Genomic DNA, 23,004 nt, shown 5'->3' with positions numbered 1-23,004 from the left:
AGAGGGAAGGAGAATGGGATGCTGAATGGAATCAGTGTGAGCCTTTAGCCCTGGCCTTCTCCACAGCCTGCCCTGTGGCATTCCCCCTTTTGCCTTCTCAGAGGCCTGCATGCAACTTTTCTGGGGTGGGTGGGGGGAAGCTGGTGAAGGTATTTTGGCATTGGAATGGGATGAGCTCCCAGCTTTGGAGTCCCAGCTCCTAAACCACATGATCTTGAAGCTGAGATCCCCAAGAATTCTATGGCCTCCGAAATGATGCCAGGTTGGCGGAGGCATATTGGAAGTTGAAGGTCCTTTCTATGTAAAATGTACGGGATTATATCTTAAATTAGTGGACTTTAAGGAGTCCAGGATTTTCACAATATGGCAATAAATCTAAACATTTTATTTGATTGATGAAAGAGTTTTTTTAGGTCGAGAACCAATATTGCACTGTATATTTGTTTTCTTACAATTTATACTTATAATATAATGGATTTGTATATCACAGACTTTTTTTTTTTAAGATGGGGGCTATCAAGAAAAATCTACATAAAGGAACACACAATTGCTTTGTGGCTGTGACCTTTCAGTGATATTACAGTTAATTCCAGGAAGAAAATGGATACATCTGGGAATTCCAAGTTGGAGCTGAAGAGAGGAGGAACAGCCAATTGCTGACAATAAAGAGATGGGGAAATGGAAGCAACAAGGTAAGAGAAAAGATTGTTTGCTTATCTTGGCAATCGGCCATATTGCATGCTTTAGCTATTGCCCCTATGTGGTGCAAAGTGAATAATAAAAGCAGAATCAGAAAAACTGGGGGACCTCCCAAAAAGTTGATTTTTTGAGGGGGGCAAACAGAATATGAATGTCTAAAAATCAAACTGGCCCCTGGTTTCCCTCCTCTTCTAAGTGCTTGCACTTGATAAATATTCAAAAAAACAGATACAGAAAGTGACATTTGTAACACATTGAACTATTTTGCCATTTTGATGTTGTGTCAGTGCAACGTTCAGTAGCAATAATGCAGCAGTAGCTCTGCGTAAGCCTTTTGTCTAATAACTCCCATCATTGGTAATGCCATATTTTATGCAACCATGCTAGAAACATTTTAAACATTAGCAATGCAAGCATTCATCATTACTGCATCTGAAACTGGATCTATGTTTGGAAGACGAACAGAAGCCATTACCTAAAATGTGTGATTTGATTTTCCAGTAACACCCGCAGCCTTTCTTTGATTTCTTCAAACCGTTCCTTTTCTTCTACTGTTACAGTTCCTATTCCATCAGGTCTGAAGGAAAAAGACTGAGATTAATGCCTATTTTATCTTATGGTCCTTACAGTCTGCCATCCTATTTCCAGTGAAAACACGTATAGAAATAAAGAATAACATTTGAATCCTGGGCACCCACAGAACTGATTATGTGAACTCAATGACTTCAAACTAAACTTCTCTTGAGGCCCCAGTGCACATGTGAAGTGTTGTCCTTCAAAGTTTCACTTCACAGTCCTGCCTCTTAGCCCTGGACAGAGTAACCTTGTTTGGATACTTTCCTGGGTTGCATTCAGTGAAGCCCTTAAATGTACGGTCAATAGTCACGGTGTAACTCAATTGTCCTATGAAAACATTTCTCATATGTTTTTCAGGTATGTCAAACCATTTTGGAAGTCTCCAAGGTTTTTTGATTTCAAATGTTCTTCAGTTTGGGCATGAATATTTCCCATGCGCAGGTACAATCACTTCTCTTGACTTATGATAGGAGGTGCAAAATTCAACAGCAAACCTTCATACTTCTGGGGTGCACCTTTAAATGGCTGTCTTGAAAGTGGACTGGTTGTGTGTGTAGAGAACAGCTTGTGGGAGATCGCTCCTTGAGCTAATATAGATCTTGGTCTACCTGTCATTAGTTATTAAGATCAAAGCTGAGATATGCTATCTGCCCTATTCAGGCATCATCAAAGTCTGTTGTTTAAAGAGACAAGAAGGGGAAGTGCACTGATTGTACCCAATCCATTGTCACTCTCATTGCACTGACCATGTGGGAGGCTACAGTTTGAAAAAATGAAACTCCTCTGTCCTAGCAGTTCCCATGTGATCCATCACACCGATTGATCAAGTAGAGCACAATGACAGAGACAATGGAGAAGGCCTAGTCAGCACACCTTGCCTGTTTAAACAACACAATTTGAGAATGCCTGAAATGGGTTCATGTAGTATGACAAAGTACACATTTTATTTATTTATTTATTTATTAAAACATTTTTATGCCGCCCCATTCGCGGAAGCCGAAATGATGATTGAGGTATGGGTAAATCCCATGTATACCCAAGCTTAGCTGTACTTTACTTTACTTTATTTTATTAATAGATAACTAACTAAAAATCCTAGAAAAAGTTTTGGTGAAAAACTATGGGAACCCTAAAAAATCATTTCTTAAGAATATATATAGAAATCATGATAATCTTTTGTACGTTTCAGAAGAGTGACTTCATCATAATCAATTTCAGAAAGAGTTTTTCCAGTGCTATTATATGTATTACTTTTGTGTATCAGAGTATATTGTCTAGCACAATAGGTAAGCATTTTATCTATCATATACCTGTGATGTGGTACAAGAAGTTAACTGTGTTATAAAACATGCATGGGGATACACAAACTGATAATAGAACACAATCCTATTGTTTGAACTGTTTTGAAAGAAAACAGTCCCAGAACATCTTGTCCTGGGAGTGGCAGGACCTTCTGCTATCCAACCATTCATAGGATTGAGCCCTTAGACTGATATGGTCCGAGAAAGAAATGGCTGCAGAGTGATGGGAATCTTGTGATTCCTCCAACTTTCCCTCATTAATTTTGTTGCATTCCAGGAAAGATGTTGACAAGCCAGAATAAGCAGCATGGCTTCCTACAATTGACAACAAATAAGTATATGGATTTGTTTACCACTATGCAGTGTCCAACTGAAAGCATTTCTCTGCTTTTAAGAGTATTATAATAAGTCTTAAAACTGAACAAATGTTTTAACTTAAAGGCCTCCTCCAGAGTTTGGATTAAGCTTTGTAAATCCTTAGTACTAGTCTAGTTCGGCTATACAAAAGAGTTGGCAAGGGATTACAAAGCTTCTAATGAACCTCCTGTCAGGGGTTAATTGGTAAGCTTTATTTCCCTTTTAAAGAATCAAAATGGCCCTAAGATTTTTTTTTAAAAAATCTGTTAAAGTCAGTATTTCATTGACTTTAAGAAGCACAGATGTCAAAATATAATAAATAATTAATAGCGAAATAATATATATTTAGCACTTAAAACTCAATAATTTTAGACAAGGACATTATACTATTTGTATTTTTCTTTTAGTCTTTGTTTTTTTTGAAATTCAGTGCACACACAAAGTAAATGGTTAAGATTCATGCATATGTCTCACTGCAGCCAGAGGGATTTGCATGCATTTAATTATCTGTGGGGTTCTGTCCACTATACTGGGAAAGTAGTCCTATGGCCCTATGGATACTGTCCATAGATTTTTGGAATCTCAGCACTGATACTGGAAAATAATTCCAATCCTGGAGGTGTGACTTCAAACTCAGAGTTCCTCTTCGCTCTGATGTTGCAAAAACTCCACTGAGTGATTCCTCAAGGTTAGGTAATGGCAATCTTGGGAAAGCTGCTTCAGGAGAATTCCAAGGGGCAAAGAGGGGAAGTGACTGGTGCTACCAAGTTATGATACATCCTGGAGGTGCCTCAGTCACCTTGCCTGCCTTACCAAAACTGGCCATCTGGTTGATTGCAGAAGGGGAGGAGTGGTGACCTTTGCTTATGCATTCCTCCCAACTTGAGTAGGATGCTTGTAATTCTCTGAAGTCTGGAAACTTCTGGGCAGCCCCATTAGATTCCACCTTTAGATTGTTGTGTTTGTAGTTTTAGTAATAGCAATCATAGGGCCAGTATGCAATGTCTAGGGTACCAGACAATAATTTAGATTCCCATATCTGAGGCTAGAGAAAAAGCTCTGACTTTAGAGGTGGGGGGGTCTGTGGTTTGATCCCTCTCCCACACCTCACAGGCAATGCAGAACCACTCTGACTGCCTTTCTGAGGTTGGGAAATCAAGCTCAGGGAGAGGTTAAGAGGAGAAGGCCCTAGGAGGGCAGGCAGGGGAAGAAAATGTAGACTGTCTTGATGGCACTTTAGCCTCCTCGCCTCCTTCTCCAAAATACCTCACCTACATAGCCAAAATCAACCTGCTAGCTGAAATGTGGAGTGGGAAGTACACGCAGATGGAGAGTTTCTCTGCTGCATGTTCCACTCTGCATGAGATGCTCATAGGCCTCAATTTTAAGGGCTTCCAAGCAACACAGATGCAATCAACAGGACTGCTAAATTCAGTATGCTTTGTGCCCTAATTTTAAAAGAACCAACAGTGTGATCCAGTTAGACTGTCCATAACGCTCTGAACTCAGAACATTATCAGCAGCCCATGGAGGATGGAGGGAATAGTTTTGGCCAGGATGGAGGGAATACACTCTGAGTTCAGACTTCCAGCTGCAATCTCAAGCAGGTTTTCAAGGTTGTAGTTGGAACTCCAAATAGACCTATTCCTGACTAGACTTCGTCTAGCAGCCATCGGAGTGTGCCCTAAATGGCTTTAGTACAGTGCAGTCTCATATGTCTGCTCAGAAGTAAATCCCACAGAGTTCAATGGCACAAACCTGTAGCTACATGGGTATAGGATTCTAGTCACAGTGAATGAAAACTAAGCAAGCTGTTTAATTTTACATGCTTGCTTACTGAAACATTTAGAAAATTTTAGATTTCACATTCCATAAGATAATACCTTTCCTATACTTTTTCTTTTTTTTGGCAAGGGAGCAATGAAACTAAGGAAGTGAAACAGGAACATGCAGTTTCAAGTCATGAATTGCTCTGTAAAGGCCACACAAAGCACCTCCTTTTATTTTCAAACAAACATAAAAATGCAGAATCTTAAGTGACTCAATAAGGTTATTATTAATCTTTGGATCCAGTGCTTTTTTTTAAAGTCCTATTTAACTAAAAGTAATTTTCAAGCTTAATTAGTCTAAAATATAGGAAAGGTTCATTTACTGATGGAATTTTAATGTTTGAAATAAAAATGCCAGCAAGAACACAAGTTATGTTTTTGATGTGATAATTGCAGCTATCACTTGATAACCTGAATGTGTGAATCTGTTATCACTAGTTATTACATGATCAGTTATCACAGATCATTGCCTCCTAACACATCAGGCAATTGCCCAATGAAGGAGAATCCAAGATAAGAGGTGATAAGCTTATCATGTAGTTGCCCATCTCATATTGTCAAAGTATTATTAAACTAGATGTGTGAATTTTCCCTGATTGCAGCATTAACCTATGAAGTGTTTTACTGAAAATGTCTTAATGTAAGCCTAACTGCAGGAGAAAGCAAAGCATGGCTCAGAAACTTGTTCTTTTATTTGTCTCCTTTCTTAATTCACTGTATCAATACTCTACATTTTTTCTACAGAGAACACAGCTCATTCTAAAGAAGCTGAGGTGGTCACCATTGACTAGTAATGGCTGGCCTGATTCTGAATCCATTGCAGGGGAACTTACTCCCAATGGTGTTTGGTATCAGAGCACCAAGACTGCTACTTGCTTTGCTGTTCTGCTAGACCCCAGGTTTCAGACGTCCAGGCTACGGACAACCTGTACTTAGGAATGAGTAAAGTCCCACCTCATCTTCAAGCAGCAAGCGGGTGCTGTGCAGCAAGAAGAGGAAGGAAGGAGGGCAAGGGAAGGAGAAGGGAGAAAGTGGTGTGGGCAAGCAGTTAAGTCAGAACTAGAAAGCATCCCCAGTGGTAACCGCAGACCCCTCCCGCAGCACAATCAAACTCTGACTCTCCAGCACCAGGCCCATCTGCATCATCACCCAGTCAACGTTAGGCTTAATGTTAGCTCAAGAAGTGCTAAGAATTAATAAACTTTTTACTATTTGTTCTACTTTCCTATCTAAACTGTTTGAAGAATTATACTGTATCCCTACCCACATCTGTACAGATTCACTCTCTCAATTCAGTACCTGTAGTTACTTTATTATTAAAAAGGTAAAGGTTTCCCCTTGATGTTAAGTCCAGTCATGTCTGACTCTAGGGGGCAGTACTCATCTCCGTTTCCTAGCGGAGGGAGCCAGCATTTGTCTGCAGACATTATTACTGCATTATTATATCATTATTACACTGCTGTATGTTTAAGATGTTTTAGTGTATATGGAAGTGTTTCTTAAGTGTTTTATAATACACACACACACACACATATATGCCTGACTCACATACAGATTCAACTTAACATTCTTAGGAAAAGACCTGCCTGTAACTCAGGGACTACCTGCACTTCATCACTACTCTGGAACTAACATTTTTAAATGCCAAGTGATCTTGCCTGTCCATCGTCCAGCAGAAGCAGAAAGTATTTCATTTCCAGCTAGCTGTTTTCTGCTAACTTCGATAGGAGTAGGACTTACCATACTTCCCAGAGGGTAGCCCTGCTGCTCTGCTGAAACAAAGTCAACAGAGAATCTTTGTTGAATTTATCACAGCATGGCTGAAGCCTTGTACACACTTGCATGAGAATAAGGCCCAGGTTTACAGGATCAGACTATAAATATATTAAAGAAGACAACTGACAGATTCCCAACTAATTCTACTCCGTATTGGTAGCTTAGTACTTATGGCTCTAAATCAATGTGAATTTTTAAACATGTATAAACTGCCTTTGTATATTCAAGACACTTACAAGTACAAATGCAAAACACAAAACAAACCCAAATCAGTGGCAAAGTATTGCCTTGTACATTGCCCTCTGAGGAAACTTTAAGAAACAAACCTTATGTTGGCATTTTCCAAAGAGCTATCACTGAAAAGCCAGAATGTGAAGGAGTTTCCCACTGGATACTTTTCTCTGCCGTACTTCTCTGGGAGCAAGAGCAAATGGTTGGCTGGCTGGTGAAAGCAGAGCTCTTGTAGGCCTTGCACTTAATGTCTGGTTTTCTCCAATCATTTTCAGGCCAACTGAATGCATGGGAATTGGAGTTTCCAATACCTCTTACTCCATGAAACATTGGGAACTACAGTAATCAGAGGCATTTGTAGGAGTAATCACTTCTTATCATGATCAACACACAATGGCCAAAGTTGCACCTGCCAGTTCCATCCTGCTTAGACTACTGTGATTTACTCTGTGTGGGGCCGGTCTGTCTCCAGGCATAATTCAGAGTGCAGGCTATGAGCTACAAAGTCCTTAACAGCATGGGGTCAGGCTTCCTAAGAGGCTGCCTTCTCCCATATGAGCTTGCTTGGGCTTTCAGATCTTCTGGTGAAGATCTACTTTCAAGATTACCACAAACAGAGGTGTGTTTGATCATAACAAAGAAGCAACTGTGGCCACTCCCTGGCTGTGGAATTATTTCCCTTTTAGTTGAACTTTGGTTAAGAAACAATTTTACTGCATTGTACGTGCAATCCTAGAGATCAAATTGCCAGCATATGCTGGATCATGGAGAAATCTAGGGAATTCCAGAAAACCATCTACTTCTGCTTCATTGACTATGCTAAAGCCTTTGATTGTGTGGATTACAACAAATTGTGGCAAGTTCTTAAAGAGATGGGAGTACCAGACCATCTTATCTGTCTCTTGAGAAACCTATATGCGGGTCAAGAAGCAACAATGAGAACTGGACATGGAACTACTGATTGGTTCAAAATTGGGAAAGTGGATGGCAAGGCTGTACATTGTACTCCTGCCTATTTAACTTATATGCAAAGTACATCACGCAAAAGGCCATGCTAGATGAATCACAAGTCAGAATTAAGATTGCTGGGAGAAATATCAACTACCTTAGATACACAGACAATACCATTCTGATGGCAGAAAATGAAGAGAAATTAAAGAGCCTCTTGATGTGGGTGAAATAGGAGAGCACAAAAGTTGTCTTGAAACACAACATTAAGAAAACTAAGATCAGGACATCCGGTCCTATCCCTTCCTGGCAAATAGATGGGGAAGAATTGGAGGTAGTGACAGATGGTGACTGCAGCCAAGAAATTAAAAGACACTTGCACCTTGGGAGGAAAGCTAAGGCAAATCTAGACAGCATACTGAAAAGCAGAGACATTACCCTGCTGACAAAAGTTCGTATAGTCAAAGCTATGGTTTTCCCAGTTGCAATGTATGGCTGTGAGAGTTGGACCATGAAGAAAACTGAGTGTTGAAGAATTGGCTCCTTTGAACTGTGGGATTGGAGAGGACTCCTGAGAGTCCCTTGGACTGCAAGGATATCATACCAGTCAATCTTAAAGGAAATCAGCCATGACTGCTCTTTAGAAGGCCAGATACTGAAGATGAAACTCAAATAGTTTGACCACCTAATGAGAAGGAAGGACCCACTGGAGAAGAGCCTAATACTGGTGGGAACAATTGACAGTAAAAGAAGAAGGGGATGGCAGAGGTCGAGGTGGCTAGATGGAGTCACTGAGCAGTGGGTGTGAGCTTGGGTGGGCTCCAGGGGATGGTGGAGGACAGGAGAGTCTGGAGGAATGTTTTCTGTGGGGTCACGATGGGTCGGATGTGACTTTGTGACTAAACAAAAAACACTGCAATCCTATGGCCACTGGGCAGAGCCCAGTCAGCATTTTGGAATTGGGCCCTGGGTTGTCTCCCACAGGTATTACAAATCAACCCTCTCCAATATATGCAATTCCATTAGCTAAATCAGAAACAATTCTATTCAGATTCTGAAATTATATTTCCTACATTTTTAAATCATAGCAAGCTTTATTTTGCTGCCCTTTCCATTGTAAAATAATGAATTATTGCCCTAAAGTCTATTTCTCTCACAAGTTCACACATGATAGTCAAAATTATTAGGAAGCTAACTCAGAAAGACTTATAGGATATCTGTGAAACAGACACTTGGAATTTTCTTCTAATTCACCAGGTCCTAGTGTCATGTATTTTAGAGCTGAACAGAATTGTAAAACAAATATTGCTGGTTGCTTTAATTCCCAAATAACACTGCTCAAAATCGCACTGAAAATATTGCTTCCAAAGAAAGGGCCAGCCCTATCATAAAGCACAGTGAGAAGGCCACCTCAGGCAGCAAATATAGAATGCCAAGGTGTCCTATTTTATAAAAGGCCATCCTCTATTTTGATGAGTTGGCAGATGGTTTTCCTCTATTTAAAAAGATATCCAGTACAAATGTTTTTAAAACAACCATAAAGGAGAGCAGCCAGAGCCTTGAAGTTGACTATCAAGAGTTAGTACTTGGAGAGCAGACTGCATAAGCCCATAAGTAATTTAATCTGTGTTTTTCAGATTATATGGTGAGATATATAGGAAGAGAAAATGGAAATTCTAAGGGCATAATTTATTTATTATTTATTTAGAACATTTCTATGCCGCCCCCTTCGTAATTGAAAACAATTCCAGCAAGTACAAAAGGAAGAGTACAACAGCAGAAGCCAATATGTCTTCACAAAAAGCTTAGAGATTATCTGAAAACAAAACAAAAAATAATAATAATATGAATAAGAAGTTGAAGGAAGGCCAGGCTACAAAGGAAGAGTACAGGTAGGTAACACGGAATTGCAGGGATGCCATCAGGAATGCTAAAGCTGGAATGAACTGAGGTTAGTGAGGGATGCTAAAATCAACAAAACAGCCTTGAGATTTATCCACGATAAAAGACAGAAGAAAGTTATGTGTAAAGCAAAGAAAAGATGACAAAGAAAAAGCAGACGTGTTCAATTCCTACTTTTGCTCAGTCTTTTCCCAAAAGAGGGTCTATGACCCTCCTGATGAAGAGAAAATACAGGCTGAAGGAGTAGGATGGGAGCTTGAAACTGATAGGCAAATGGTCAAGGATCACCTAATTTGTCTGAGTGAGTTCAAACTCTCAGAAAAAACTGTTATCTTTAAGAAACCATGAAAGATGGTGGAAGTGCCAGGTAAGTGGAGAAGAACTAATGCTTTCCCCATCATCAGGAAGGGAAAAAAGGAAATGCATGGGAACTACAGGCCAGTCACTCTGACATCAATCCCTGGGAAAATTGTGGAGCAGATTATAAAGCAGTCAGTCTGTAAACACCTTGAAAATAATATAGTGATTACTAGAAGTCAACAGGAATTTGCCAAGAACAAATCCCACCAGACTAATCTGATTTCATTTTTTGATTAGGTAACCTCTCTGGTGGACTGTGGGAATGCTATGGACATAATATATCTTGACTGCAGGAAGCCATATTCTGGCTGAACATCAGGAAGACCTTCTTGACTGATAGGGCAATACAACAGTGGAACCAGTTGCCTAGAGAGGTTGTGGGCCCTGCCACACTGGAGGCATTCAGGCTGCAGCTGGACAACCATCTGAGAGGGAATATTTAACTTGGAGTCCTGCACTGAGCAGAGGTTTGGACACGATGGCCCTCTGACCCCTTGCAACTCTACTATTGTAGGATTCTATGAAATGTATTTGTATTTAAATTGCATGTATTGTTAGCCCCTATATATATACATTCATATATGCAAAAGCTACACAAGCTAGTGGTCCTTCTTGTATATTTTTGGCATGTATTCCCTCTCTTTTGTTGACCATTTATTCCCTCTCTTTGTTTAAGTGGCCATTCTAATTTTGGGTGTCATGAAATGGCAGAAATGTTAGTTTACTCTCAGAGTAAAGTGGTGCTCAGAGAGTTTTCTTTCTCAGCTGCCAAAATAATTTGGATGGTCTTTGGTGCTTTGTACCTTGACAAGGTGGGAGAAAGGGGTGTTGTTTGCTGCTCTGCATTAGGCAGCAAAACATCTTGGGACTACTACACTGAACTGGTCCCAGAGGAACAAACGGTGCCAGTGAAAGTGCTCCAAAATCTTCCCCAAATCTCCCATTTGGTGTACTATGGAAACCACCCCATTCCATATTTACTTTATTAAGCAGTAAGTGTTGCATCAACAGTCCTTTCATCCCAACAATCATTTTCATTACAGCCCCATTCCCCTATATCAGTAATATTTTTAAAAAGCAAAGGCACCAACTTTCTACATTGACACCTCATTTGTCGCTTTCCCTTTGGTGCCACTGTTCATCATGCCCGGCTGGTGAAGGCGGAATCAATTCAACAGTTCAACTGCTGTGAATTCACTATGTTGCGATTTGAAGCCTGCTTGTACAGCATTATTTGGAAACTTTTAAACTTTGATTTTTAAGCTGCTTCTTCTGGAACAGTCCCACTGCATTAAATACTATGTCCAATACTATGTTTTCAATAGGCCGAGACATAACAAGAAATCTCATTATGAACTTCAGATAAAAGGATGCATTTGTGCAGCTATTACACAACCTGACCACACCTCTGTTAAACTGAAATAACAATAAGAAAACTGAGAGTGAGGGTGGTGTACTGGTTAAGAGTGCAGGACTGAGGTGATCTGGGTTCGAGTCCCCACTCAGCCATGGAGCCAAGTGGGTGACTGTGGGCCACTCACAGACTCTCAGTCCAACCTACCTCACAGGGTTGTTGTTGTGGGGATAAAACTGAGAGCAGGAGGACAAAAGTAATGTAAGCCGCTTTGAGTTCTTTAAAAAAGGAAGGCAGGATATAAATTAATTAAAGAAAGATACATACATACATACATACATACTATCACCATGAATACATCCATTGTGTTGGCTTGATTGTAACAATTTCAACTGAGTTTTAACAGATTAAATTGGTAGCACATAGCATGGGTTAATGTAACTGTCCTCTTTAACGAAATGCACTGATGGGAATCAATTTTGTCCATCCTAAAGGCCGAATAGTAACAGCAACAATCTAGTCATCAGCTTTTGTGAAAAGTATTCCTATTCTGCACAGCTGTCCAGAGAAAGCATCCATTTTCACTGTTGATTGCATTATATATGTGGCCCTGTATAAAAGGAGACAGCGTATTCTCCAAATATGTATTCACAAGACTAAAGACCAGTGACAAATTATCTCATCTTTTGCTGCATCATTTTCCTGTAGTCAATCTTATTAACATGGGGCAAGAAAATGCAGATCATTGTCTCAAAACTACAGATGATGAGAGTGAATAATCATAGTGTTCAGTAATACGACAGGAACAACAGACTTTGGTGTATCATGTAGAGACAAACTTAAGACAATCTACAGGTCAACTGTAGCCATTTTTGGAGCGGCTTGGATGTCTGGAAGGGCCTGCCAACTAAAAGCCATCACAACTGCAAGGACTTCCTTTCTCAAACAGCTGTGGACTATATTACATCTGACATGATGAACATCTCTTGAATCTACCTTTCAAATATTCGGCAAACCATTTTCTCACTGTCCTTCACAAAGTTGACATTTTCGGCAGCATGATAGGAAAGATGTCATGTCGGCTGCTTTTCAAGTTCTTGTCACAGTGGTTAGCACCAGTTCTGTCATCTTTACTCTCCTCACAATCCCCCATCTTTAGCCATGTCACAAATAATAATACTTCCCATGGTTTCTTTTTTGTCAAATTTTAAATATTATCACTCAGACGCACATCTTTGGAATTTACTGGTTATGTTAATTTTTGTTGCTCATCTTCCCAGAAGCTGGAGCACAAGTTCATTAATTAACCACTAATCTGCAGACAGCACTATGCTGATATAAAAATAAATTAAAAGCCCGCGTTTATTTTATATACTTGCTAAGGGTGGGGTGGGGGGAATGTGTGCACATTTTCTACATGTGCATATGAATTTTTTTTTCAAATACAGATGTGGGGGTTTCTTCACTTCTCCCTTCATTTGGAATGTTGCCTTGATGAAATGGGAAATTTTGGAAAAGAAGGCATTCTGAAGGAGAATAAAAGTAAATTCACATTCTTGCTATTTTTTCTTTGAACTTTCCAGTTAATTCAGTATTTGATGTTTGCTTTAAACACAAAATTAAAAAATCTGCTATTGGTGCACCTTTTGCTTTACCGTTCTACCTTTAATGGCGATATATGCATATGTTATGTGCATCACACACACACACACACACACAACATAAAATGGCACGTTTTAGTTGGGGTCAGGGTCAGGAATAAAAAACATGAAGGAGGAGAGAAGCTGCAAAAGAAATGTCAGACTTATGGTGCCTGTAAAGCTCTCTTCAGTCACACAAAGAATTGCAGACACACTCAGTGTATGCATCTCTGTATGAATTTAGGTCAACCTACAGAATTGGAAATATCTGAGACCTGAATGGTAGCAGATTTTTTCCTGTTTGATACAGTTTGGATTCTGCCAGAGAAATCAGTAGGGCACTTACAGATTGAGTGGGTTGGGTGGAAGAGAAAAGAGTAGGGATAGTGCGAAATATGCCTTTACCCTTGATATTAAAATCCTGAAGCAGCTATTTGCATTGTGCATTTTAAAATAACATGAACCTATTGCACACTGGAAGCTTTAGTTTATCTGCCTGAATCTAATTTTTGATTTCAATCATTTTAAAGCTTTAGAGAAATATTGCAAAAGTGAGTTGTGCAGCTTGCAAATAAATATTTTTAATGTTGAAGACAGCATTTTCTTTAGACTACTTCTTTGTGGAAGCCACAAGGTTAATTATAAATTATAATTAGGACCAAGGGTCCTAAGGCCACTGTTTCTTTCTGGAAACCCTGCCTCCCCCACCATGCCCTTTTCTAATTGTACTCCATTGCCTTGGGGGCTAGTTATGCTGCTAAAACAAATATATCAAAATCACCTCTTTTTAAACCAAAGAGTAATACATGAGGCAATAGCGTGCATTTGTATGTAATTAGAACTACACATGCTAGCTGGTTTTGGGGCATCATCCCTTTGACAACAGCCTGTTCTGCTGTGAGTCTGAAAAGAATATTATAGTGGCTGTTGTACCTGTCCTGATAACCATTCCCATTCTTGGGAAAACATCCCAATAAATATCCAATATAAACTGGTAACATTTAAAAGATGAAAGCAACCCCTTCTTTCCCTGCTTTGCTGTCACTGTTGACACCACGGCCCCTTGAACGTGTTCTCAGGAATAGTCCGTACCCAAGCGCATGGCCTACTGGGGTGTTATCTAACCATGTTACGGGCAGAGTTGAATGTGGGCTGCTCCCGTACATGTGGTCACACCTGAGTTTCATATGAGTCATACTTTGTCAGCCATGCAATTTCACGAGGACAACCCTTTCAAAAGAGAGTGTGCAGGCCTGCCAGCATAAAGGTTGGTGGCCAAAGCATGGAGAACTACTTGTGTGAGCAGTGAGTTAATTCATGAGTATCCCATGAACCCGCTCACATAGGAGGGCAGGTTGAGATGATGTGATCCTTGCTGAATCAGGCAAAGAGTTTTTCTAGTCTAGCATGCTGTTCTCTATAGCAACTAGCCATATATTTAATTGGCATTGCATACCACCTGTGAGCATGGATGTCCTATTTAGTTTATTTAGCTAAAAGTTGTGGGCAGACCCATCAACTTGAAATGTGTCTAATTCTGTTTTAAAACCGTTTTTAAAGTCTTGTGAAAGGGAATTCCATAGATATGTGGATATAAATGAGCAAGTCCTGTTCCAGGTATTCTCTGCTTGGGTGATCACATCTATGAGGGTACGGGGCACAGATTTTTCCCCTCATAATTGGGTCACCAGTTATGGACTCCTCTTCTAAACAAAGCCTGACAGAGAAGAACTATGCCTGTTTTTAGGAAAACCTTAAAAAACTTACTAGATTAAATGTGTCAGAAGTTGTGATGCTAAGAAAATTCTGTGAACTTTTAAGCACAACCTTCTCCAAGAAGATGTTTTTCAGATGTGTTGGGTGTTGGGTTGCAACTCCCATCTTCCCTGACACCATATGCCACAGTGACTGAAAAGATGGGATTCCAATACCTTTGAAGGGGACCAGGTTGAGAAGGCTGTTTTAGAGCTTCACCAGTAGAGAAGGTCTCTTGGTGAGGGGATTCAAAGATCCCTTATGCCCCATTTGAGATTGAATACTAAAATTTAGGGCAGAGGTTTAAGGTATTAATTTTCTCTCAGCTTTTATGCTGTTCCAGTTTTTTTCTTTCTTTTTTTGTGTCTTCTTGTTTTTGCTGTTGTACTTACAAAAAATGTTTTTATAACTGTGTCCTGGTCTTACTGTGTAGAAAAGCAAGGGAAAAAAAATAAAATTATGCATTGAATGGCAGGTTCTCGTCCTTAAGGGTCAAACGAGACATTTCTCTTGATATGTAACATGCACCTACCTACCATTTTTGTAAATTCTTGTTTATCAAATTAATTAGATGAGGAATTCATGCAGGAATGTCATACATGGAAAAGGCTTGTCTTTATATTCCCAGCGAGATTGGAGCCAGTTTCATCCCTTCCCCTGTTTTAGGAAAGTCCCAGTGGTTGCCAATAGGGATCCTGCCCCCCCCAGCCTTCTAGCCTAGTGATTACGCTGAGGACAGAAGAGAGAAATGTCCTCACCAAATACAGTGTGTGCTCTGCAGTCTGCCCCGCTCCTGGGCTTGTAATTAGGTAAGCAAAGCTCTGAAACATAGCTGCATGCTATCTCTTATGTGGTTGGCCCTGAAACTCTGAAGGGGCTCTACAAATGCTCTAAGGATGCCTGAATTGGTTGTAGAAATTAAATTATCATGCAGCATAGCAATGCATTGCAATAGTTAGACAATGCTTTAACTGGTGATACTTCCCAAGATGTGTGTGTATACACACACACATCTTGGGAAGTATCACCAGTTAAAGCATATATATGAATGAGAGAAATGAGAATTATTTCTTGCTTGAATTGACTTGCACAAAATGATACAAAGCTAGCGCTATGCTTTGCAAAATCGGGAGTCATATATTGATGGGACATTTTAGACGTTTGTTTCTCTTGCCCTGTCTGGTTTCCTTTCTTAGACCTACTGCTACATGGGCAAATTTTTCTTGGAGACCTGGATAAGAGACAAGGAGGAGTGAGAGTACTAATAGGTGAAGTCAAAGAAGAATCCTCTAATGTACACTGGAAATCTGAATGGGAAAACTCCTAATCAGGGCAGGAAAGCTCACCTTCTTCAGCAAAGGAGACACTATAGAAGCAGAGGAAAGATTTGGAGAACAAGGTAGGGAGTGAAAACTGGGGACACAGAGCACCTCCTGAGGCATTTGACAAATGGGTAAAATAAACCCGTGAGGAGAGGGCCTGGTCTAGCCCTCCTCCCCTCCGCAAGCATTTCCGTTGCCTTTTGCTGGTGGAGGCAGTGTTCGCAAGAGGAGAGCCTCTCGTATCTCCACATAATGAAGACTGCTGGGAAAAAGTCTAGACTAAACAGCAACAAAAACATGAGCGGCAGGTGATGAGGCTTCTCTCGCCTCTTCTTACACCTGAACAGGGCTACTGTTAATTGGTTAATCCAAAGTGTTTTCAGTGAACAGTCTTTGACAGGATCTGTTACTATGCCAATGAACGGCTTGCAATGTTGCACGTCAGTGCCTGAACTAATCAGTCAACGACATTATTCACTTGCCTTTTGAAAACTGTGTAAAAGCCTATTTTGGTGGGGAGGTTTTGCTTTTCGTGTATGTGTATTAGTCTTCTGGAATTCTTTGTTCAAGTGTGTTGGTGATATGTGTTTTAATGTGCCGAGAGTTCTTTAGGGATTTAATAACAATACTGCTGAACTATAGAATCATCATATCACATATAAACCATCTTTACACATCTCTGGATCAAAATAACATTAACACCATAATCTCAAAATAATGATTGTTCACTTTTAAATACACAGGAATAAAAATTAAACAAACCCTTGTAAAGTACGTTCTATTCTCCCCATAATGAAACATCTGAGGAATAGGTTTACAAAAAAATTCCCTGCAAAGCCAGAAAATACGCGGTGCAAAAGTCTCATTGTTCTCTGTAGACATTTCACATGACATGGCACCAGGTCACAGCTGAGCTAGAGGTGTATTTCTAACAGCAGCCATTTTGTTCCTGTCCTGCGTTGACACTGATCAGATAACCAGACTGTATTCGTGCAGCAAGACCCTGGACAGCATCTAGTTAGTTTCTTTCTTCTGATGGCCTGTCATTCTGTCAGTCCTGACCTTCAGGCTGTCCTGCACCATCTGAATCACACTCTCTCTGCACTTTCTCACTGACTGCAAGCTACTGTTGTCTCACTGTCTGACCTTACACAAACACAATACAAACAGACAACCCACCTCAGCTCCATCACTGTCTATCGCTTACACAGGAGATTGATAGCCACACAGAATTCTCTCTCTTCGACCTTCATTACCAGAGTGGCATATTCTGACTGACAGCCAACCTCATTTCACAGAACGCTAAACTACCAGTTTCGGTGGTATAAGCATTTAGTTTCAAAAAAGAAATGAATTTACTCCCAATTCCAAGACGAACTCTAATAAGAATATGCATTCTTATAAGAGAAAATATGCCTTAAAAATAAAAGTGAAGGAGGAGGAAGGAGAGAACACTATTATGCTAAAAGGCAAAAATAGTAGTTCAGCCATGCAGGATTTATGATCTTTTTTCTTTCCTTTTGAAATTCACAAGTGCAGATAAAGCAACAGTTCACAGCTCAGGTGTTTTAGAAGAGCCATGCTAGACCATAATGGCCCTGCCGTACTTCAGAAGGAGAAGAAATAAAAGGGTTTCCTTGCATTCAATGTTGTCAGGCCACCAGTCATCTAGCAGGTACAACTGGGTATGGATGATGAAAGGAGTGAATGGGCGTGTGCTCCCCTCCACATGGGCATTAGAGTCGTGTGCTTCATTGATACAAGGGTAAACATTTCATTGTCCCAGTTGCTTATACCAGTCTTACCCAATTTGCCCTAATGCATACAGTGGAGCTACGCTTATATGATGCTTCCTGTGTTGTGCTCACTGCGCAGTGTGCATCTTCACATTTCTACAGCTGCAAATGTTTGGGATGGGACCGCAGCACCCAGGGAGGGGAGGGTTAGCCCTTCCCTCCTCTGCCAAAATAATAAACCAGCTTTGGCTATGCATGATGCTTAAGCCCTTCAGATGTTTTGGCCTACACCATAGCTAACCATTGGCCACGGCAGCTAGGTCTGATGTGAGCTGTAAGCCAAAACATCGGGGGGCCAGCAGTAGCCTATCCCAAATACATTGTGGCTTTACATCATGAGAAGTCTCATGCTAAGATTTGCACGTGAAACAACACCAGTGTGTTTTCTGCTCATGGTTCCTTGGGTCTGAGTCACTGAGTTTAGTGGTTGACGTTGGGATACTTGGAGGTGAGATCCATCTGGCTGGCTGGCATGAGACAGATGGTCTTGTCAGTGGTGCTTTCCTTCCCTCACACAAGTTGTGGAATCCTATTCTGACTGAGGTCCATGTATCTCATCGTTAATAGCTTTTGGAGGGGTGTCACAGACTTATTTGTTCTGAATCCATATTTCTTGAAAGTAATTGTACCATTGCTGCTTGACCTATGCTTAATTGCTTTATTCATTTTAATGATATTATTTAATTTATTTATTTACATGTATTTATAGGCAGCCTATAATTGCCAAGGCCTTCCTATTATGCTAGTGTATTGCTGCTATTTATTGTTACTGCTATTTTAGTCCCATTATGTGCCTATTGTGTGGTATCCATTCGCTAAAGGTCCAAGTTTAGCTTACTTTAAAACAGGTGTCCTCAAACTTTTCCATCAGGGTGCCAGTTGAAAGCTGGTGGTACTGGGTGCAGGCTGGAAAGGTGGTGCCGGCGGTGTGCGTGGGCTGGCGTGGGGGTGGTTTGCGCGGGCGCGCGCACTGAGGCGGGGGTGGAGCACGCGGCAAGGCCAGGCAAGGCGAGGTGACGCGAGGCATGGGCTGGCGCGTGCAGTGAGGGGAGGCGAGGCGAGGTGCGGGCGGGGGCGGGCATGCGCCACAAGGCGGGTGCACGAGGCAGCGGCTTGCTCGCTTGGAGATCGTTTTCTCCAAGCGAGCAAACCGCTGCCTCCCCACGCATGGGGTGAGGTGGGAGGCAGCGGGCATGGGTGCGGGTGCGGCGGGTCCAAATGGGTATGGTGGGCCAGATAAATGGGCATGGCAGGTCGGCCCCGGCCCCTGGGCCATAGTTTGAGGACCCATGCTTTAAAACAAAACAAAATTCATGTGCTTCCTATATTCAGGCGGGTAGCAGAGGTCACACAGGGGACCTGAGCTACATGGTAAGCACCCCTGGTTTTTATTGCAAGTTTCCTTGTGAGGGCTTGGTCCTAAAAACACCTAAACTGAACAAATGCATAGCAAATACAGAACACTGTATCAAAGTACAATTGCACCAAGTGCTGTTTCTTACCTTTTGGGCTCTGGAGGTGGCTGGGGTTTGGAATCTTTCCTCTTTTTGGACTCCTTTTTGGAATCCTTTTTTGGCTCTACTTCTGTAGCTGGGGGATTATTTACAACTGGCAGTATGCCACCTAATATCTCTTCCATTTTTTGACTTGGAAGGTGATTAGGGATGGTTGTAAGTGAAAAGGTAAGGACAATCAAAACAGAAAGAAATTGAAAGAAACAAAGATGTTGTAACAGAACAAATTAAAGAAAACAAGCTGAAGGGAAATAAGCATAACAACAGTAACATAAACAATGCCAACAATAAGTCAAGAAAAGTAGTAAAGGAAAGACAGAACAAAAAAGCAAACGAGAAGAACCCAACTCTGTTGCCCTGGCAAGATGGATCAAATGAACTGTGACTTGAGTGGCAGCCTTATAATGTGAAATATCAGCAATGTGTATAATAATTCATGATGATGTTTACCAGAGAACTTACAAAAACACTTCATTATTTTATAACACTCTGTTATTCAGTAGCATATGTAGAACAGAGTGTGACATCTCACTGTATAGAATGCAACTTCCAAAAAGAAAACCTTCAGTGCAACAAATACCGTAGCAGTCTCTATAAAAAGAAAAGCTATCTTGTCAGTACTTTCAGGCATAATATCTACATTATTCTAAAAGCAAGAGTGAACTGGAAATGTCTGTGTCGCTATTGTGGCTGTCAAATGGCAAAAGAGTTTTACATGTTGAAACCTTAACTTGCAACCTGCATGCCATCTGATACATGATCGCAGGCTGAATGGGCACAGCTGGGCATGGGGAAAGCGCTTGTAGAACTTATGGGTCAGTAAAAATCAATACAGCCCTGGCAGACTCTCATGTGAGGTTATTGTTCCATAATACTGGTACAGATTGTTCTGTTAGCGCAGTCTATAATGATGGCACAGAGGATTTTGGAGGGCAAATATGAGTTATCAAATGGATCATCCATCAAGAAAAGTTGTGCGAATTAAAATGGAGCTGAGGACAGGCCAAAGGGTAGATTCCCTCTTGCTTCTCTTCTTCCCGTCATGATGTGATTCCTAATGAACACATCCCTGCTTTACCCCATCCAACACAGAGAGTGTTTGGGACCAAAATGTATACAAGTTCTTCATAGGACTTAAATATACTCTGCAGCATTTCTACAGACCTTTTAAACAATTATGTGAATGATACCACCTAAATCAAATAAAATGTAGAAGTTGTTTAAAGCAAAAGTATCAAAAGCCACCATCTTGTATACAGCAGTCTTTACTAAATTAAAACCAAGACCAAAATCTGAACCTACATTTTTAAGCTACTGTCAAGGTGTCTGTTAAATAATCATTTAAATAATTAAATGATGCTTTACATCTTAGTAAGTGCAACAAAATTCATTGTCTTGCTGTGTTTGTTTGTTTGTATCTAACTATCTCTAATGAAAGCGACACACTTAAAATACATTGTTGTTGTATCTCATTAGAAGCTATATTCTGCAGTCTCAAGCTACCCTGTGTTTTTCCCAAACATATGTATAAAAATAAAGGCAAATAAAAACGAACAGTTAACTTGGATATGAGTTATTCCTGTCTTCCTTTAGATAAGAATCAAAATGAAAAAACAAACCCATCCTATTATTGGATACTTTGTGCACCAAATGCACAATAGTAAGAACACAGACATTAAGGACTGTTGTGGAACATCCAAAGAAACCTGCATTTAGAAAAAGGACCTTCCCTCTCTGGTGGTATCAAACATGGTCCGCCTTACCTGTTGCCATGAACATGGGATGCACAAAAGGCGAAACTGTAGTGAAGCAGGGTGGGATCGATCATCGCTCCATTTTCTGCCCGCTCAAGCAAATCACTGAGGTAGCAGAGATGCCTGTGGCAGCCTCTGACTCCATTACGTGCGCAGTACTCATCTAGCACAAATACCTGGCCAGGACTGAACCAGCCCTGTGTGGAAAGAGAGATACCTTTCAAATGCTGAGTTAAACAGCAGCAGTAGCAGCAGCAGCAGCAGCAGCAGGGGAACGGGGAGGGCATCAAACAAGGCAAATATTTAATGTAAATACATCAATACATAGCCAATCGTTTCTTGAGTTTAACCTACATCAAAGTTGTGTAGGTGACTGTGCTTATGCTGTGGACTTCCCCCATCCCCTTATCTCCTGGAGCGCCTGTGCACTCTGCAAGATCTGGTCTGGGGGGATTCCCAGTCCTCTAGAGCAGAGTTTGGGAGCAGGCAGGGCTGCAGGAAAAAACCTGCCCCGCTGGTGGATGTTACCCAGGCAGTGCGGGATGGACAAAGCAGGATTTCACTGTACGCATCATCATTACAGCACGCCTGTCAATACAGTCAGAACGTTCTATCACATGAGGAGGCAGAACTGCGTGGCGACGAGTGCACAAACGGGTCGGAGGATGACCGAGGCTGTGAGTCAGGTCCCTTCTGGTATCTGCTAATATAAATTAGGAAGCGAGTGGGATAGGAAGCGAGAGGCAGATATCACCTTATCAGGACTGCACCCACTGGACAGGAAATGCCTCGTTTATGAGGAAATTCCTACTTCACTTCATAGTTGGACACCACCACTTCTGATAAGGGAAATGACTTCAAATGCTCCTTGGTGTACACATATTGGGTTGGATCCACACTTAAACATCCCCATAGTAGGCTTACTGAAATACCCAATCTACTGAAGAATTTTGATAGGTCTGCTCCAAGCGTGACTGAATCTGAGCACAACTCATGGACCCATTATTTTTTTGATGCCATGGGAAAACCATTTTATTCAGCCAGGTTTTCAGATTCCTGGCTTGGTCTGGCTTTTATTGAAGTACCCCAATGTTGGTTACTGATATTTTTTCTGGGATTTTGGTTAAATAATATTTTAACATTATTCTTAATTGTTTTGAGAAGCTCATTATACCTGCAAAGTGGTATGCAGATGTCTGACAGAAGCAAAAGCAAACCAATGGCTTATTATCTGAATAATAATCAGAATCTGCAGCATGCATTAATAAGTATGATGCTTCTCTGGTATAAGTATCAGTCCATGAACTGGCAAGCATATACATTGCCTTGTATATTGCTGGATCGGACATTTAGAACTTCTTCACACACAGATGGAGAAGTAGCCCTTGAGGTTGCAACCAGATAGATGATTCAGTGTCTGATGCGGTGCTTCCATGTTTATATCCTGGACTGTTGCAACCTATGTTTCTGCAACGAAGTCTATAACTGCTGCTGCTGCTCATAGTACCACCACCACCGCTGCTATTAGTATTCATTTCCTCTTTTTGCCACCCTTTTGCCAAAGCTTTCTGGGTGGCTCAGCACCATCACCACCTCCACCTCGTATCATTTGCTGCATGTGCATGATTTATGGCTTGGAAGTGACACTGATATTGGTGGATACAATGAGTCAGAGGGCACTTCTTCCACACACAGCCATGTGGCACAAATATGCAAAGAGGGTGCATTATCAGCAATCACGACTGCATGTGAATCCCCACTGAGTAACTTGTATGGTGACAAATTGTGCACCATGCAGGGTCATGTCTTGGGTGAAGGAAAGTGGGCAGCCACTGAGGGTACCAAAGAGATCCAGGACCCCATACGACCTGCAGGCAGGCAGTGGCAAGA

At 41.0% G+C, this 23,004-nt stretch overlaps 1 protein-coding gene across 7 annotated transcripts in view; it reads right to left on the bottom strand.

Annotated features, from left to right (window-relative positions):
• CADPS (calcium dependent secretion activator) overlaps window positions 1–23,004 on the bottom strand; it is a 386,101-nt gene that overhangs the window by 127,161 nt on the left and 235,936 nt on the right. For 6 of the 7 annotated variants that reach the window (XM_044451841.1, XM_044451839.1, XM_044451840.1 and 3 more), the window contains exons 13-14: window positions 21,124–21,311; window positions 1,175–1,276 (exon numbers count right to left, since the gene is read on the bottom strand). In XM_044451841.1, the coding sequence (XP_044307776.1) occupies window positions 1,175–1,276; window positions 21,124–21,311 (290 nt within the window). Of the gene's footprint in view, window positions 1–1,174; window positions 1,277–21,123; window positions 21,313–23,004 lie in introns of all 7 variants that reach the window. The other variant, XM_044451845.1, reaches the window with a different exon arrangement.

This window comes from Varanus komodoensis, unplaced genomic scaffold (assembly GCF_004798865.1).
Source record: "Varanus komodoensis strain SLA01 unplaced genomic scaffold, ASM479886v1 scaffold6_4, whole genome shotgun sequence".
NCBI lineage: Eukaryota > Metazoa > Chordata > Lepidosauria > Squamata > Varanidae > Varanus > Varanus komodoensis.
Note: the sequence above shows the minus strand (reverse complement) of the source record. Positions and strands in the feature narration are given on the sequence as shown.